General features: G+C 35.0%; 1 protein-coding gene across 18 annotated transcripts in view; it reads right to left on the reverse strand.

The window, feature by feature from the left end:
* Positions 1 to 19,490, reverse strand: part of PPFIA2 (PTPRF interacting protein alpha 2) — a 446,500-nt gene that overhangs the window by 2,800 nt on the left and 424,210 nt on the right. For 16 of the 18 annotated variants that reach the window (XM_053921063.2, XM_045187308.2, XM_045187307.2 and 13 more), the window contains 5 exons: positions 16,049 to 16,146; positions 6,130 to 6,305; positions 5,180 to 5,248; positions 1,857 to 2,016; positions 597 to 688 (listed from right to left, as the gene is read on the reverse strand). In XM_053921063.2, coding sequence (XP_053777038.1) covers positions 630 to 688; positions 1,857 to 2,016; positions 5,180 to 5,248; positions 6,130 to 6,305; positions 16,049 to 16,146 — 562 coding nt within the window. In that variant the 3' untranslated portion in view covers positions 597 to 629. The remainder of the gene's footprint in view (positions 1 to 596; positions 689 to 1,856; positions 2,017 to 5,179; positions 5,249 to 6,129; positions 6,306 to 16,048; positions 16,147 to 19,490) is intronic. The other 2 variants (XM_045187300.2, XM_053921065.1) reach the window with 1 other exon arrangement.

Here is a 19,490-nt window from a genome sequence, read left to right on the forward strand (position 1 = left end):
CTGTCATTCTTACAGAGTAATTTAACTTTGTTCCCATGCTATAAGCCCAAGGTACTTAAAATTCATATTTATTTTCAACAAATATAAATCATACTGATGAAAAACCACATATTAAAAGTTCAAAATTTCCAGTTATGCTTTTTTAAAAAATATAAAAGCACCTGCAAATCTTTTTCCATCTCTGCCACTATTGGACTCTGAAAATCACTGCGTATTTCAGCTTCCCCTATATAAAATACTCACTCAGAAGTGTCTTGTTCTGTCACTGCCAAACTCTCATCAATAAATACTGCCACGTGCATCGGTATAAAATGTATTAAAAAGTAGGAGAGTGTGGCAGCAACCCACTGATATGTGCTAAGGTGGTGCCAGGCCTCCAGCAGGCAGGCCTTAAACGACAGCAGACAGACGGTGATAGGAAATCCTAGATTAAGAGTTAAAATATAAAGATTCCTTTCCACCCTCTAGGAAGACAAAGGGGTTACCTCCCTTCTGTACTGCTCGGCCATACCAAAGACTATGTGTATATTTAGTAGTCTATGTAGGTTTCGTTTTTGTGGGCATTTGTTTTTCGTCAGCCAAGGAAAACTACTCACAGCAAGTCAGTGCTGCCTCCTTTGAGTGGCTGGTCAACATGAGTATGTGCGAACAGTGGAGTTGTCTAACCTCTGCAGCCTCGAAGAAGCAACTGCGAACGGAGAAAAGGGCTTTAGAGGGACTTGGATGATGGAGTACAAACTTTCAGATGAGAAAGATTTATGTTCTCTGCCTAAAGGGACCCTGAACATCTTAGGAGGTGTTCTTTCTCTCAGATATAAGTCACTCCTACTCCTCTTCTCTAGACCAAGTTACTAATGAAAATCTATTCCAAAGCGATTTCACGGAGCTTTGGGGCTGTGTATCCTCCTTAGATGAAACCTGTAACGAGAGCAGCTCCCCTGGGTGCTTCTGTTTTTGAAGCAAAGATTGCTGTTGGAGAATTTATTAGGGTGGATGTTTTCCCCTCTGAGTATTGAAGAGCTTCCGCACTAATTTTAATCAGGTTAAATTCCTCATAAATTTTGCTAGCATGTTCAATAAAATTAACAAGTTAGAAGAATTGTAAATCAAAGACCAGGGTTTATATCAGAGTGAATTATAAGGGCCGTGATAACTGTAAACTTAAAAAAGAATGATTCTAGGTGATTGTCTTAATAAAGGGAGTGGGCTATTTGTTTTTTAAATGCTTACCAGACAGAAACAGCCTTGTGACTACCAAGTCTAACTGTCTCTCCTCCTGAATGGCTGCTTTCCTTTGTGAAGTTTATAGCACAAATCTAATGTCCACAGAAGGAAATGCTCATTGGGAAATTACTGTTGGTTTTGTGTTTGTTTAATTCTCTTCTCATGGTTGTGCTTGTTTATTTAAGGCCTCCTACCTTGGTCAAAGCCGGGGATTTCTGATGAGTCTGGGTCTCTAAGATGAAGTATAGAACTTGAAATACTCAAACACGTGGGATGAGAGTGGAGTTCATTTCCATTCACTACGTCTAACCGAACAAATTATTTACTTAGGAATAGAAGAGTAAAGAAACACAAAGCATGCAGGTGTTTATCATTGTTCCTAGATGTGGACATTAGCCAAAACTGTCCTGTTTAGAACATTATAAATCATCTTTAAAATGTGAACAAAGGGCCATGAATTCATGCATTAGCTGTTTACAAAAGAGTCTGGTCTGATGAAAGCAAAGTAAACTTCAAGCAGAGCAAACCAACTCAAGAAGACAATTCCAAAAAGCTATGCAAGGTCAGGGAAGATGCTAGCATTTGCTAAACAAGCTTTTCCCTTTATAAGCAGAAATGCAAAACTTCTGTACCATCCGTTGCCATTTTCCTCGACTGCCCAGATGTGGTGGTTAACCTAAATCCGGCTGGCAGTGTTTCCGAGGACCCAGGCATCATGCTGATCCCATGCACCTCACGGGCAGGAAACTGCCGCCTCCAGGTGGACCCACGCCTGAAGTTCTTGTCATCACTCTGCCGGTACAGAGTTAAAAACATGTAACACTGTTCATTTACATTCAGCCTGTCAAGTGTACATATAGTATATTGTGCTTTATTTTAAGAGTTCTATTGATTACAAAATGAAAATGCAGGAAATTTGAAACAAATATTTATACCAAAAAAGTTTTCATATGATTTCAAATCTAAGGTTTGTCATCTTGTATAGTAAACATCTTTGGAAACCTAAAATAAAACTCCAACTTTTTTCCAAAAAGTATATATTGAGGATGCTCTGCTGCACTATATGGAAATTGGTTTTATGGTATAGGATGATACATTTAGTGGAATAAATATTGGCTCATACACTCGGGTAACCATTCATGAATTCTGCTCTTATGTGTCCAAAAGATGTATGTTAGAGGGAATCTGTTTTTCATATAGTCTGGCTCATGTGGGCTACTCTAACCTATAGTCTGTGTAAGAAACTCAATTCGCCACATGCTAGGTTTTAGCTGAAACAATTAACTTTTAATTTGTTGAAAAATGTGTGCAGCCTGGACGATATCTTTTTAAAGAATACATGTGCTCTTGAGATGCTACTAAACACATAAAGTAACTCTGGCTGCTGATTCTATCACATATTGATAAAAATTTTTCCCACTCTGTACATACACAAATTCCTACACAGATACGATTATTTTGATAATTACATTGATAACCAGCAATGTGTAATTTAGTATTCAATCAATATTATTCTTTGCATCTAATTCTAAGGAAAATATTAATCATTCCACATAGATCTTACCTTTTAATTACTAAATCACCCAGGGAAGGACTGCCTATGCCCTGTGTATGTGTGGTTCCCCCTACTCACTCCAGTAGCTTCATTTTAACATACAGAATTATTGAGATTTGGTGCAAATTTATTACTGTCATAAATAAGGAACACTCTAAGGGACTCTTCATCATAGATTGCTAAATTCATTAAATAACACACAAGGTCACTCTGGGAAAAATAAAATAATTTATGTGATTATATCTACCCACTGTTCTCTTAGGATTCTTATTACCAATATCTGAATTTTGTTCAGACTTGGTAGACATTTCATAGTTTAAGAAATGTCTGCTCTTCCTCAACTGTTGGGTTTTACATTGCTTAGATCTCCAAATGTTTATTTATGCATAAAAGAAGCAAAATTTCACAGGCATGGGCTCTCTGACTTCTTGGATCTTAGAGAAGTTGTTGCATAAACTTAAATATTCTTCAGTTCTACATATTGCTACATTATGTTATAAGAATATACAACTTCTGTAATGTATGCATTAAGGGCTCAAAAATAAGTCAGGAATTTAAGAACTAAAATCATGATTCCTACATCTGCTTATTCAACTTAGAGTTAGTGCAGAAAGTGAATGGAAACCATAAAGCAGCAACATCATGGGAAATAGTTTCCATGAGATGAGGCTAAAATACAGCCTCTTAATTGAAGTCAAAGTCTATAGAAACACAGGAGTTCTCAAACTATTTCAGTGAATGTGATCCATCCCAGAAACAAGTCCACTCTGGTTCTGGGCAAGTTGTTTATAGTTATTTTCATTTCCTCTCAAAAAACCAAAAGAAACAAACAAAGAACTAAGACAAAATAGAATAAAGGGTTTGAATGATAAAATCATTTGCTGTGTTTTTATTTATTTTAATTTCATTTATTTATTTTTAGAGAGGGGAAGGGAGGGAGAAAGAGAGGGAGAGAAACATCAATGTGTGGTTGCCTCTCACGCGCTCCCTACAGGGGACCTGACCTGCAACCCAAGCATGTGCTTGGGAATCAAACCAGCGACCCTTTGATTCGCAGGCTGGCACTCAATCCACTGAAACACACCAGCCCGGGCCCATTTCTTGTGTTTTTAATAGTAAGAAACAGAAGCTGCATATTTTAAAGGCAAATAGCCACATCCCTTTTAGAACTGTCTGCTCATTTCTTTCATGAAGCAACACCACAAATCACATAGGCTTATGTCTCAACCCAGACAGCTCCCTCAGGTCAATCTGCATTTTAGAATGCCGCAATATACAGATCTTTAAGATTTTTCATTAAAATTCTTTTTTGCAACTTTTAAGCAAGGAGACTGACTATTGTATTAAAAAGTCTGTATGGGTATATGTAGACTTTGATTCAATAATTAAGAATAAGGATTAAAAGATTATCAAACAACTTATAAAATTAAGATCATCATATTTTTAAGAACCCTGTTTGCAGAGGAGGATGCATTTCAAGGAAGTTAGCTGGGGTCATGACTGTAGAGTTTATCTGTTATAACTTCCTCCACAAAGGACAGTTTAGGGTTTATAATACCAAGATCATCTGCCCTGCCCATTTGAATGTGGAAGTATTGCCTCATTTTAGTATTTCCTGGGTTCATTCACAAAACTATTTTAATCAGCTTTTCTTTACAGCCCAGAAACAGCTGCATTTCGCAACATGAAATTACGCTTCTCTTCATACTCAGGTTTCCTGTCACTGCTTCCACAAAGACCCTGTAAAAACACGGAAGGGCTGTTAAAGCCCACAGTGTCTCAATGCAGCGTTTGCTCGTGTGCCTCGATTCTTCCTCTCAGGATGCGACTAACCTGTTCGTTATTTTCCAGGCCATTTTCACATGCACATATGATGTATAGGGATTCTTATACTCGATATAGCCCTCAAGTCCTACAATTGCTAAAATGTTATTCATATGTTTTTAAGGAAGACTCAATAATTCTATATAAAATAATGAGAAGCTTTCCATTTATTGAAAGCAAGTTTTTCCTCTTCATTTTAATATCATAAGACTTCCTGTGAAGATATACTGATATTTAAGAAATAATCAGTTCTTATTAAAAAGCTGAATTTATTAGGATTAGTGTTATCATTACTTATAACTGAAAAAAAATGCTGAAAAAAAATTCACAGCTCATGGAAAAAAGGCCTGTTTTTAAATGACTTCTGAGCCTTTCTAACTGCTGATGTGATAATATTTATCAATTCATGAAGCTCTTTCAAAACTAAAATGAGTAATAAAATGTAATATTTAGGAACAATACTGGATTCTAGGTTGTATCCATAAAGCAAGCATCCGATTAATTTTTAAGTCCTATTCCTTGAAGCAATTTTGCTTGTACTCTCAAGATTCCTTTGAATGATAGAGAAGGACTCACTTCCTCTAGTCGCCGTTCCGTCCCCAGAGCCAGGAGGTTATTGTACTCCCTTTCAAGAATCTGCCTTGCCTGTTGACATCAAATAACAGTTACCAGCACTGAAATCACATTTTCTTGAAAAGAAAGTAGAGATTATATTTATCTGAGAAAGCATTACAAACCCTGTTTTATTTACAGTGTCTTAAGTTTTTAGTCTTCCATATCTACAAGCCATTGTAAATGTATCCTATAAATAAAAGGTAGGGCAATTTTCTTTCATCTGTGGACAGCAGAGAAATAGCCTCACGTAAATGTCTGAGGTCTAGGGGCTTTGGCCTTGCTTTGCTCCTTTGTTCAAACTGAACATTTTCTATAAAATTTGAAACATACAAACAAAATATACAGTGAAGTTAGACTGCCAATTTTTGAATACGTTTATGCACAGAGTTCTCAAATTTGATCAATGATTATTATTCAGGGAAACTTTAGAGAATTAGAATTCTGGTGCTCTGTCTCTGGATACCTGATTTCTTAGGCCTATGAGATAGTTTGCAGATTTTATTTAAACATGTTAAGGAACTCTGGTGATTTGAATAATTATCCAGATGTGAGAATCGATGGCATGCGTACTCAATGCCAAGTGTCTGTATAATTCAGATATGTAAATAGAAATGACTGCCTCTCACAGACGCAAAAACGGAAGACCATCTGTCAGGGATATCGTCTCAGGGAATCTGGCATTCAGGTGGGAGGTTGGACCACATAACCTCTAAATCCCTTCCTGCTTCATTTTATGATTTTGTTTTGGCTGGCAATTCAGTAGCTTGCAATTATAGCCCCAATGACATATTTCAAAGGTTGGGCTAACCCTCACTAGGAATTATTAATACACAGCCAACTCCCCCCCTGAAAGCTCAGCTTGTCATTATGTAAATTAGGACGTAGGGCAACTGCGGCACAGAGGGGCTTGCCTGGGTGTTCTGTGTTGGGATCTGCAGTAGTAACGCTAAGCTGCTGTAGTCAAAGTTCTCATCCAGGGCTATGAGGGAGCCATGCACACCACTCTCAAGAATATTATTCGCATATTCTCGAAGTCCAATTGCTTGGATCCAGCGAATAACTCGATCATTGCTCCACACCAACACATCTAGGAAAAGAGGTGCATCATTTTAGGCTGCAGTATTTTACATAGTAAACAAAACTACCGGTTGAAAGGGGCCACAGGCATCTGGCCAGGTCAGCATTTATGCTGCTTTCTTTATCCACTTCCTAATGCACCTGGGCCCATATGTGCCAAGTATTTACTCTCCTAATAACTAACCTATTCTACTTTCAGCCTAGAAAACACAATTGTAATTTTAAGGGTGTTTGGCATCATCTAAACGAGAGCACTTCCATCACCTGAAACACAAGGTCTCAAGTGTTTCTTGTTTTCATTTAAAAGCTCTGGGGATCTGCCTGAAGTTTGATGTTTTCACCACCAGATGGGGATATTTCTTGATACATAGCTTTAGTAAAGAAAGCAAAAGGAGAATCTAGAAAGGGTCTTTCTTCATCAGTGTTTTTTAACCACTATTTAAATGTTTCATATAGACTAGATGAGGCTTTTTATTTTCGTCTGAAGTAACAAACCAGAGACCAGAACAGTAAGATAAAACAAGGACTGAATAGTATGATACTTCTCTACTATCTTGGCAATTCATTCTTTTAAATCTCACACTAATGCAAAAATCAAGCACTCAGTCAAATCACAAGCTGATTTTCTGATTAGCCTGAAAAGCAGTATTTCATTGAGATACAAAACATATTAATTAGATTTTACTTTCTGAAACTAAAACCTTTAGAGAAAAGTATCATAATGCTTTTATTAGATGAGAATATATCAAAGTATATTTTATTATTTTCCCCACTTTTTCCCATTATTAGTTGACAGAATGCTATATAACAACAAGTAAAATAGAAAGGCCAGAATGTTCTGTAGTAAAGAAAGAATTTTAAGGAACTTAAGGGGAAATAAGAAAAATATGGAAACATTTTTCTAACCCTGTAGAAAGGGAAATGAAACTCATAATTTATTATTACAGTAAAAGTAAACTTTTCTGTTATTTTTTTTCTACATAAAATTTACACCTTTTCCAGAAAAAATATAAAGGATATTTTGGGAGTTATTCTACAACTATAACTGTTTATTTTCTCCCATTTATCTCTAAGAAACAAGGTAGTATTTTCGAGGGGAGGTGAAGAAGTTTATTTACATACTGTTTTTCAAAAGCAATGCTAATTTGTCTTAATGAATTCTTTTTAACCAAGTGAGGTTTTCTGACGTATGATGTTGGAGCAGTAAAGTGACAGCCCCGCCCCACAGAGGGCCCCTCCTGTCCTTTCTCAGTATCTGTCCTCACTGTAGCAATCAATAGTCGGTACAGCCAATACTGACTATTCTCTCCACAGATTAGTTTTGCTTGATATTTTTTAGGTTTTGATAAGTAAAATAATGCAATATGCACTTTTGTGCCTGTGTCTTCCCCTCAATATAAGATTCATCCACGCTATGTCAAATAGCAGTAGCTCGTTCATTTTCATTGCTGTTATGCATTCCATTGTAGGATTATGCCACAATTGATGGGCATTTGTGTGGATTCTACAGTGAGTTATTGAGGATAATGCTGCTTTGAATATTCTCCTACATATCTATTTTCTTATATTGCTGCTGTTGGGTAAATAATAAGAAATAGGATTGGTGAGTCATCTTTATGCATACATTTAACAGTGTAGATACTGCTAAATAATTCCACTCCCAATTTAAAGCCCGGAAGCAGTGTATGAAAGTCTGCATCTTTACCAACACTTTGTATTTTTCATTTGCTCTGTTTTGTTTTACTTGCGTGTTTTTAGCCATTATGGTAAATTTTGTGTCATTAGGGGTTGACTGTGTCCCCCCCAAATCTGTACATTGAAGTCCTAATCCCCAGTGATGCAATGCAGTTTTATTTGGAGATATGTTCTTTACAGGAGCAATCAAATTACAATGAGATTATTAGAAAGGGTCTTAATCCGATACGACTGGTTTCCTTCTTAAAAGGGGAAATTTGGAAATAAAATATACACACAAGGAGAGCACCATGTGCAGATGAAGTTAAAGAGAAGGGTGATGCTTCTACAAGAGAAGGAATGCCCAGAAGGTAGGGGAGAGGCATGCAAATGAATCTTGTTCACAGCCCTCTCGAAAGGCTGACACCTTCATCCAGCCTGCACGACTGTGACAATACATTTCTGCTGTTCAAGCCTCCCCATCTGTGGTACTTTGTTATAGCAGCCCCGGCAAACTGTACGTGTGATACCTCACTGTAGCTTTGATCTGTAACTCCTTGATATCTACTTGTTAAGTAATTTTTGTATATATTTATTGGCCATTTGGAAATCCTCTTTTATGAAGATCTTTTAAGTGTCTTTTACCCATTTGTAAACATCTGTTCTTTTCTTATTCATTTGTTAGAGCTCTATAGATATTCAATATGTAATTCTTTTGTTAGATAAGTACTACAAATAGCTTTTCCAACTCTGAAACTGTCTTTTGCTCCTTTAAATTTGTCTTTTGGTGATCATTGTCCTTAATGTTTATGAATTTCAGTTTATCTGTCATTTTTTAGGGTTAACATTTTTGTGTTATATATAAGAAATATTTGCCTATTTCAAAAGAATCTGAAGATATGTCTCTAGGTTAATGTTAGAACCTTAATTTTATTTCATTTTACTTTGTTTTTTACTTTTCATATTTAAATCTATTCCACTTTGAATTAATGCTCGTACAGCAGAAGGTATGGTCAATGCTCTTTAAAAAGGAAGTGCATGTCCACAGGACTCAGCGCTGTAGGCCGAAAAGATCACTCGCACACTGACACCTGTCACGAACTGAGAGTTCTGTGAGTGTGAGTCTGTTTCTGGGCTTTTGATTCTACTCACTGTTCTATTGCTTATTCCACCAAGACCATTCTGTCTTATTTCCTGTAGCTTATTTACTGTTTCTAGCTTGCTAAGGTATTAATTTTTAATAAATTATCTTTCTTAATCTAAGAAAAATCTTAATTTTTTCTTTATGCTGTTAATTTAGTCAATTACATTGATGAGATTATCAAATGTTAATCATAAAATATATATATGCAATAGTTTAAGTCCTTTACTTAAATTTTATATTTTTCCCTCAAGATTGTCTTGGCTATTCTTGCCTTTGAATCTCAATATATATTTTAAAGCCTGATATAGAAAATTTAAATCTCCCCTCTCATACCCACTTGGGTTTTTATTTAAGATTACATTGAATCTATAGATCCATTTTAAGGTTTTATTTAATTTCCCTTAATAACTTGTTTTATTTTTTGTATAGGAGTCTCATAGATCTTTCATTTGATGTTTGACTGTCCTATTATATTTGTTGTTAATATTTTGTATACTAGAAATATATTTGATTTTCTATTGGTATTTTAAAGTAGTCTTTCTTTTTTAGAGTATTTGTAAGTTCATAGCAAAATTAGGCAGGAAGTAAAAAGTTCCTATGTGCCCCCTGCCCCCCAAACATGGCCAGCACCCCCGCTATAAAATCCCTTATCAAAGTGAGACATCTGTTACAATCGAAGAAGTGTACAGTGATGCAAAGTCCACAGTTCAGGATGGGGTTCACTGCTGGTGGCGTACGTTCTGTGGGTTCAGACAAATGTCTAATGGCATGATCCATCCCTACAGCATCGCAGAGGACTGCTCCCCTGCCCCTGAAAATCCCCTGTGCTCTGGCTGCCCGTCCCTCCTTCCCCCTTAACTGCAGGCAGTCGCTTATCTTTTTACTGTCTCCAGAATACCATACAGTTGGAATCATAGGATGTAGACTTTTAATAGTGGCTTGTGTCAGTCAGTAATATTCATTTAAGTTCCCTCCATGTCTTTTCATGGTTTGGTAATGCATTTCTTTTCAGCTATATTGAAATTTTACCTATAGATCTTGCTAAAGTCACATAGTAATTCAAATTGCCTACCATTGGGTTATTTGGATTCTCTATAAATTTTTCTCATTCTTATGCAATTTTAAAAATTTACTTGTTTGCTTTTCTCTTTTTACTGCACTGATTGGGACTTCTAGTTCAATCTTGACTAAAAGCGGTGGTAAAGCTCTCAATATTACCATTAAGGCTGATGTTTATACCGTGTGTGTGTGTGTGTGTGTGTGTGTATTTACAACTTTTTAAAATTTCTTTTTAGAGAGAGTGGAAGAGAGAGAGAATGAGAGGGAGAGAAACATTGATGAGAGAGAGAAACATCAATGGCTGCCTCTCGTACACGCCCCATTCCAGAACAGAACTGGCAACTCAACATGTGCCCCGACCGGGAATCGAACTGACGATCTTTCGCTTTGTGGGAAGATGCCCAACAAACTGAGCCACACTGGTCAGGGCTGAGGTTTATATATTTTTAATAGATACTCATTATTAGATCAAAAAATCATTTGTTTCTAGTTTGCTAAAGTATTTATTTTTAATAAATTAGCTCTCTCAATCTGTTTGAGGAAATCTTGATTTTTTTTCTTTATGCTGTTAATTTTGTCAATTACCTTGATGAAGTTGTCAAATGTTAACCATAAAATCCCTGGCATTAAACCACCTTCCCCAGGATGTATTTCCCTTCTTATTTATTCTCATATTCTGTTTGTCTGAAATCATCCCTTTTTAGGGACCTTATTAGCTACTGCTATCAAAGTTTTGCTGGTCCCACAAAGTGAAGGTGGAAGTATTTCCCTTTTTCTAATCCCTGAAAGAATACATATAAGATTTCTGGTATTCTTTTCCTTAAATAATAATAGAGTTATCTGGACATGACATTTTTTCATGAGATTTTAAAAATAGAATTTAATATTTGTGTAATAGTTTAGAACTACTGTACTAACATTTTTCTCTTAAGTAATGTATCTTTTCTAGAAATTTGCCTATTTATAATTTTTAAAATATTTTGCCATAAAGTATTCCCTAAAATCCTCTAATCATTTTAATATGCAAAGGACTCGTAGCTACATGCCTTTTTATTTCTTATATTGGTTATTTGTATGTTTTTTCTTAACTTTGGCAGGAGATTGACAGTTTTATTAGTCTTTCCACAAAGCCAACTTTGGTGATGTTGTTCACTTGCTGCGTTTTGTTTGTTCTGTATACTATAACTTCTCTCACTTTTATTATTTCCTTCCTCCTACTTTTTTGAATTTGTTTTCTTATAACTTCTTGAGATTAATAGTCAGATAATTAATGTGTACGTATTTTCTAATAAATGTAGTCAGGGCTATCATAGCGTTAGCTCTGGCCCCCAAGTTTTCATATCTCAGTTTTATTATCATTTAGTCAAAATAGTTCCCAATTTCTTTGTGATTTCTTCTTTGATTCATGGGTTGTTTAGAAGTACCTTGTTTAATTAACAAATGTTTGAAGATTTTCTAAGTTTTTATTTCTGATTTTTAGGTTAATTTTACCATGTACACACACAGACATAAATCTGTACGTTTTGGAATTTATATTCTGTCTCAGTCAATTGTGGTAAATAGTCTATGTGTCCTCGGAAAGAATATATTTGCTTCAGATGTCAGACAGAATAAGTCTATAAATGTCAATTAGGTTTAAATTTTTAATTATACTTTCCAAATCACCTATATCTTTATTAATTTATCTACTCATCAATTTCTAAGTTTTCATTATTTCCCACTATGATTTTGAGAATATCTACTTCTATGTTTAGATCAGTTTTTCTTTTCATATTTTAAGTCTGTATATTAGATACATACAAATTTGCCATATTTTCCCTTCTATTTTAAAATACCTACTCATTTTTAGGAATGTTTCCTGCCTTAAAGTCTATGTTCTGATATTAAAAAAAACACAGCAGTTTCCTTAGTTTTTATTTCCTTTATTTCCAACTTTTCTATGTCCTTGTAGTTATGTTTGGAAAGGGCATATAATTGTTTTTATTTTTTTATCTATGTTTTTAATTGGGTTAGTTCGTTCACTCTCATTTAATATAATTGCTCAGATGATTAAGTTTGAATCTACTATCTTTCAATTTGTCTTACCTCTTTTGTTCCTTTTCTCTCCTTTCTTGCCTTTTTAAAAATCATGTTTGTTAAAAATTATTTTATTCTACCATTCTGTTAGCTTTTAATTTTAGATTTTATATCATTCTTTTAGTAGTCACACTTAAAGCTTATAATATGCACCTTTAACTTATAATCTCCTGCAAGTTAATGCTTTTGTCATTCCTAGATAGTGCAGACCTCCGAACAATTTGATTCCATTCATTCATTTCCTGCATTTTGCATTGTAATTATCTTATATTTTATTTCTATGTGAAATTTAACCCCCACAGGCAGCATTACTACATTTATTGTCATTATTAAAATTTCCCATACATTCCTTCCATTCTCCTTACACTGTGTGCATTTAAAAAATTGTGTGTGATCATTATTTTTTTGCCTGAATAAGTCATTCCAGTGTTCCTTTTCTCTTTGAATTTCCTGGTAATGTATTTTTTCAGATTTTATTTGTATGAACCTGTATTAATTTTGCCTTTAATGTTGATGGACATATAGTAATAGACTTTTAGGAAAGAATTAGTTTTAAGAAACATTTAAGGATGTCATTTCATTTTCCTCTGGCATTATTTCAGTTGTGAAGTCAGATACTTCTTACTACTTCTTGGAAAGTAATGTGGAGTTTTCTCTGGCGGATTCTAACATTTTTTGGTTTTAGGGTTTTTGGGTTTTGGGTTTTTTTTTTCTTTTTTGGCTCATGATTTTCAGCATGTGTTTACAACAGTGTGTCTAGACATGTCCGCACCTCACCCCTTTTCTTTCTGAGCTTGTGAGGCACGCGTGGAGTGTGGTGGATCTGCAGCTTGTCCTCACTTGCCCCAAATCTCCACTACGTCTTCCCCATTCTCTCTCATCTCTCTTTCTGTGGTCCCAGTGATATCTGTACTAGACTCCTCACTAATGATCTGTTTTATATTATTCCCCCTTTTGTATCTTTGCTTGTTTCAGGTTTCAGGTCCCATGTTTTCAATGATGGGTCTTTTATTTCACTAAACTTCTCTTTTACTGTGAAGCCACCTATCAAATTCTTAATTTCAACTTTCTGCTTCTGCACATTTCCATTTGATCAGTTCTTAACATTTGCTTCTAGCAATATACTAAATTTTTCCATTTTGTTATTTATTTTTCTTAACGCATTAATCACAATTGTTTGAAAGTCTATTTCTGAAAAAAAATGATTCAAGTTCACCTGTGGGTTTCTATTTTCTTTCTTGGTTTTCTTATTTTGCCCACATATGTATTTATGATTGAAATGTCTAGAGACAAAAGGTGTGTAAAATGTCAGGCTTATTTATTTCCTTTTTCTCCAGGATCTTGGTTCTTCAAGTCCTGGCAGCCTTAGCACTTCTCAATTACATTTTCGAGCGATTACATTTACAAGCGGTACTTCTCAATTACATTTGCAAGCAATAGAGAAAGACAGGCTTACTTCCACACACTTCTCTTTTTTCCAGGAACGTAACCTTTCAAGTCCGAGGTGTTTTATTGCTTTCTGCTGCCTTTAAACAGCTGTTTATTGATTTGCCTCCCCTTTTCCTTGTTCCTGTTGAAGATTTAATGTACTCCATAACAGTTAGAAGTAGAAGTTCCTCACATTTGTTTGTGCTCTTTTTGTCTCTGCCAATTCACGGCGATGGTAAAGCATATATGTCTGTAAATCTGGAAGCTGCACCTGCCTCACTTCTCTCTCAACTCTTATTGTAATTTGAATAATCTTATTGAAAAAGAAAAGCCCTAAGTCTTTCTTTGGACTTAGTTAATTAGGAACACGTGGGGAAAGACTCAAAATGTTCACCTCCCACAGTCTTATTACTATTTCTTGCTTCAGCCAAAGCAGAATGAATTTCTTTTGGAAGTAAGAGAGTTATTGTCGACCTGAGTTTTGGCTGTTTCTTTCCCCGTGTCTTCAGCAAAGCAAGGATTTCCTTAATGATCTTTACTATAGCTGAGAATTTTATATTATATATATTTGCTAGGTTTTCCTGGGTCAGCCCTAGAGTGTACACTTTCCTCTGAGATCCCATTAGCTTTTCCATTAAGGAACAAAGATCTCAACAAATAAAATGGAAGTTGGTTAGTGTCATACTTTGGTTATATTAATCTCTTGCACTTCAGTTGGGCAGGTCTGTATAGCTCACAACAATGGTTATCCAATTGTTTGCACTAAATACAACATTTAAGAAAAATAATGGGATAATAATTTCCTAATAAAAGCCCAATGAAACTGTCTAGATTTCTTTGTACTAAGTAGATTTGTGAATAGGAAGTGTTTGTTCATTTCTAGAGCTGGGTTTATCATTTGATAGTCTAAGACATTATATGTGGCAAAGTGGTTGTAACTCAGGGAGGCTACAATGATGATCCCAAAGATAGTAAGACTCGCCCCTAAGAGATTTTGGCTTACAACTGGCAGAGGACCAGCCCAACCCAACATGGTGACTAATTTCACATTTTGGTAGCCCCTAGCCTTATTATTTGCTCATTTGAATATATTAGCATAGTAAACAAGACACCTGGAGCCAGTATTATGAGAAGTGGAAAGCCCATATAAGGACACGAAATGGTTGACGGCGTTCTTCTGAGAAGTCTCTGCCCCTTTCTTGGAAAAATCCTGAATATTCCTCCCCCTTACTGAATGACCTACCCCTCGATTAAATGATCCTCAATAAAAGAGGAAAATCCCACTAGGGAGTGGCTGCTCTATAGCTAAGAGTCATAACGTACATAAAATCCATTTATTTGTAGTGTTAAGGGAAATATGGCACTAATCCAAACTTTTCTTTTTCAGAACAGCAACATATCTTTTTATTTCCATTTTGTAAATCAGATCCCTTTCTATAAATCGGTTTCCAAGAAAAGTTTATGCTCTGATTTTAAAGCTTTGTAGAAATCCCCTGAACCTGAACTATAAATGGCTTGAGATCAGTGTTGACTGTTTCCTAGCAACAAATTAAATGTGAGTACATTCTTGATATTTGTCTCCTCTCTTTAGAAAGCTGTTTATTAAGGTTAAGGTTAATTAACACTCAGATAATAATAGAGATCCCCTAGTCACAGTCAAGAAATATTCCTGTAAATGTCACCGAATCAATTATAGGACATACGGGCTATTTATGATCTCACTCACAGCTACTTACCATGTGAAGTTGTCTGTGTTTAACCTTAGTGAATCACGTAGGTCTTTTTTCTTAGAGCTATACTGAACCAGCAACTGCCAAATACTAATAAAATATTTGATGGAGGGCCAAATGGGTAATTCTTTTTCTTTATATCTATTTATATATGAGGTATTCCATGTGGTGAGACCAAGCATAATAAAATCTAATTTGAAAAACTATTTCAGAAAGAAAATTAGAAAGTGGTAACCCCTAAATTCAAGTGATTAAGACAAAGATGAACTACAAGGAAAAGATGATATACCATATTTTTCTGAATCATGATGAAAATGTTCTATTAAAAGTTTGACAAAAATATCTACATGGAGGCATCTTTAGAACAAACAGGGTGTATAATGAATAGGTTCAGAGGAATACATTTCAATTTAAAAGATCAAGAATACGCCTCAAATGAGATACTTATCTTGTAAGTGTTATATCCTTTTCTGTGTTTTAATCAGAAAAACAATGAAAAAGAAATAATGATGGCACTATGCTATCCAAATACCTAGGCTACTCAATACTCAATGATCATTGTAACACATAGAACATTTTAGGTTCATAAAAGTGAAAGTTGAAAATCCCAGAGAAAAGGTATTTGACATGAAAGAATATTACCTTTTATTTCATGCTGGCTTGCTTCTCGTCTTCTTTCCAGTTCTTTTCTGTCATAATTCAACCTTTTTAAGCACATAATTCCATACTGTAAACTTGTTCTGTTATTTTTTTAAAGAAAAAAACATTAAATTTACTCAGCAGATGAAGAATGTTCTTTGATTAAGGATAGTTAACACTTTGTACTACCTTTTAAGGCAACGCATTAATAAATTATATTTGTCTTTAAATTCGTTATTTAATTTATTTATTTAAATGAATTGGGGTACACTGGTTAATAAGATCATACAGGTAACAAGCGTATATTTCTATGATACGTGATCTGTATGTTCCATTGTGTGCTCACAATATTTTAGTATTGGTGGAAAATAAAATTATAGTTATTCTAACTAAATACACAGTGTTTCTAAAGAGTAAAAAACATTATTTGCAAAGTGAGGAAATTATAGTCTTGAAAATATCATGGATTATGTTGTTTATACAAATGTCTTTGTCTTCCATGAGGCTATTTTGACATAATCTGGACACAAATGAACATTTTATTCTTTTGAAAATAATTTAAAGAGTCACTATTATGGAGACAGGAAGGAACTGATACTCTCTTTCAAAGCTGATGAGAACAATAATATAATAACATGAATAAGTTAAGCAATAAGGTAGAGAGCCAGATACTAAGATACTAATACTAATACTAATGCTAAGAGAGCCAGCAACTCTAAGTGATACAGACGTATGTGAAAGGAACAAATCCACAGACACTGAAACTCTGGAAAGGACGTTGGGAAGAGCAGAAAATGGACTGATCCTTTAAGGATCGAGCGCAAACAAAGGGTTATTAAAGAAAACAGAGCGTCATGAACATGGGATTGCAAATGAAAGTTTAAATGTGTGGTGACCTTGAGATACAGTGTCTGGGCTTGAAATCCTTGTTAGGAAGTCAGGAGGAATAAAATTATGCATAGAGACTGGAGTTATACTAAGGAAAGCTTGGCATTCAGTGTAAGTGTGGAACACAGCCAGGTGAGAGAAAATTAGGAGGCAATTTTAATAAGAGAAAGGCAACAAAAATTTCTGGTTTAAGGAAGAATAATCTGGTAGCAAAATAGGAGATGGGGAAAATAGGTAAACCTAGGGGACAGGGAAATCAATTCAGGGGTCAATGCTGCCCAAATAATGGTCATCATGAGGACAATTGCCATGAGTGTCCTCATGAAAAGAAAGCCCAGAAAGCAGAGACGCTCAGAGAGAAGAAAGGAGAAGATTTGGTGACATTAGCTATACAGGATGTGGAAGAGCATAATAAGAAATCTTTACGCTTCAAGAGTAAAGAACATTGATTATTAGTGATTTCTTTGGTGTTTAGAAATACACACAAATTTAGACACACACAGTGGCCAGGTTACACGTGTTATACGCAATTCTAAGCCCTGTGCTTTTAATAAAGACATGTTGAGCTCAAATATTTCAGAATTAGAGGGAAATGAAAATAAATATGCATTAAGTAGGTATTATGGACTGAATTATGTCCCCCCCAATTCATATTTAAATCCTAACACTCAGTACTTTAGAATGTGAGTGTATTTGGAGAGAGCGTCTTAAAAGAGGTATTTATATTAAATTAGGGCCTTTGGGGTAAACCTTAATCCATTCTGGCTGGTGTCCTCACAGGAACAGGAAATTTGGACACACAGACAGAGGCCATGGAGGTGGACGCACAGATGAAAGACAACATGAGGACGCGGTGAGAAGAAACCAATCCCGCTGGCACCTTGATCTTGGATTTTGTGACTCCCGAACTGTGAGACAATAAATATCTGTTGTGTAAGCCACCAGTCTCGGGTATTTTGTTATGGCACCGCCAGCAGACTAGTTCAGTGGGATACCAGATAATGCTGATATAATAAGCATCATAGCCATTGGGCAGCTTGAGGTTAAATCAGTGGGTCTTGGCAAATTTCTGCTAAGCGTTTATATTATTACAACAACGTCTGTCTGATTTCCATTCATGGGCTGTAAAGACAATGAGATGCAGTAGGCAGTCGGGTGCTACCTGCTTTGAGCTGGAGCTAAGCATAGTTCAAGGATGAAGCTTGTGTATTTTCCAGAACAAACAAGAACCCTGCCATTAGACTAATTTTTAGTTTTTAAAGAAAACTTGATTATTTGTAATAACCCTTTTACTATAATAATAGGGTGATTAAAAGTAGATCTAGTGAAGGATGGAAAGAACACAAGTGTGTTATGTATTATTCTAGTACTCAAAAGTCTAAAGAAACCACCAAAATTAGGGGGCCTACTGCTCAGTGACAGGGAACTCATTACTTCCCAACATGTATGCTATTGAGCAACTGACACAAAGTTCTACTGAATAAAAATCACTCACCTTAGTATCTGCACCTATCTGAACTAGAAAAGTATTCATTCCATGCTCAACAGAGCAACTATTATTCTCCTATCACATAATTATACTAAAACAGAAGAAAACTTATCTGACGTCTTCTCATATCCAAGCTAAATGCCTTTAACTTCATCAACCTTTCCACCAGACTTTTACCACTTTATCAATAACTATTTAATGTGTACAAATTAATATAATTTATTATTCTCACCTTACCACAGGGTGGAACTACTATTACGCCTGCCAATAAACACAATCAAAATATGCCCTGGAAAGTCACTAACCCAAACTGAGATATTTGTGTCAACGATAAGTCACAGTATGTTTTTCATTTGAACTGTTTTTAAATCATGGGTTGCCCATCCAGCATATTAATGGTTTTTAAAAGCATACTAATTTTTCTATACTAAAATTAACCCAACAGTGTTAAAAAAAACTGTATTAGGATTCAAAATATCCCTTTATAAGCTTGATTAAAGAGCCCCAATTATTGTTTTATCCTAACACTTTGTCATCATTATGTCTGATTTTAATACCATGTTTATTTCAGTCCCTAATTTAATGTTGGACAGGATGTGACCAAATATAGTTTCCCAGGCCAAAATCATCCATATTTAAGTTCATTAATTTATAATCATAATCAACTATATGTAAAACAATCACAATCCACCTGACAATTTTTCACATATGACATGGTCTTATAACAAGCATTTTTTCACCATCTAGATGGTGAACGACTTAGAAAATGATGTTGCATTTTATTCATCTGTGTGCTTACAGCTGTCTCACAACCCATTCAGGTTTTTTTTCCTGAAAATTAATATACAAATAAGCAAAATCACTAAAAGATTTATACAGAAACAAAAACACGAAGTATTCTTCAAAGCAGAATTCCTTCTCATCTTTTTCTAGTCTTTCCCTGTTATATAATTTATAACCACATATATTTATACTTGAAACTGGCTTAATTTTATTTTTAATAAGTAATTTTCTAATATAAAAATATACACAGGTACAAATCACAAAATGGGATTTCCTAAAGTTACA

The sequence above is a fragment of the Desmodus rotundus genome, chromosome 3, assembly GCF_022682495.2.
Source record: "Desmodus rotundus isolate HL8 chromosome 3, HLdesRot8A.1, whole genome shotgun sequence".
Taxonomy (NCBI): domain Eukaryota; kingdom Metazoa; phylum Chordata; class Mammalia; order Chiroptera; family Phyllostomidae; genus Desmodus; species Desmodus rotundus.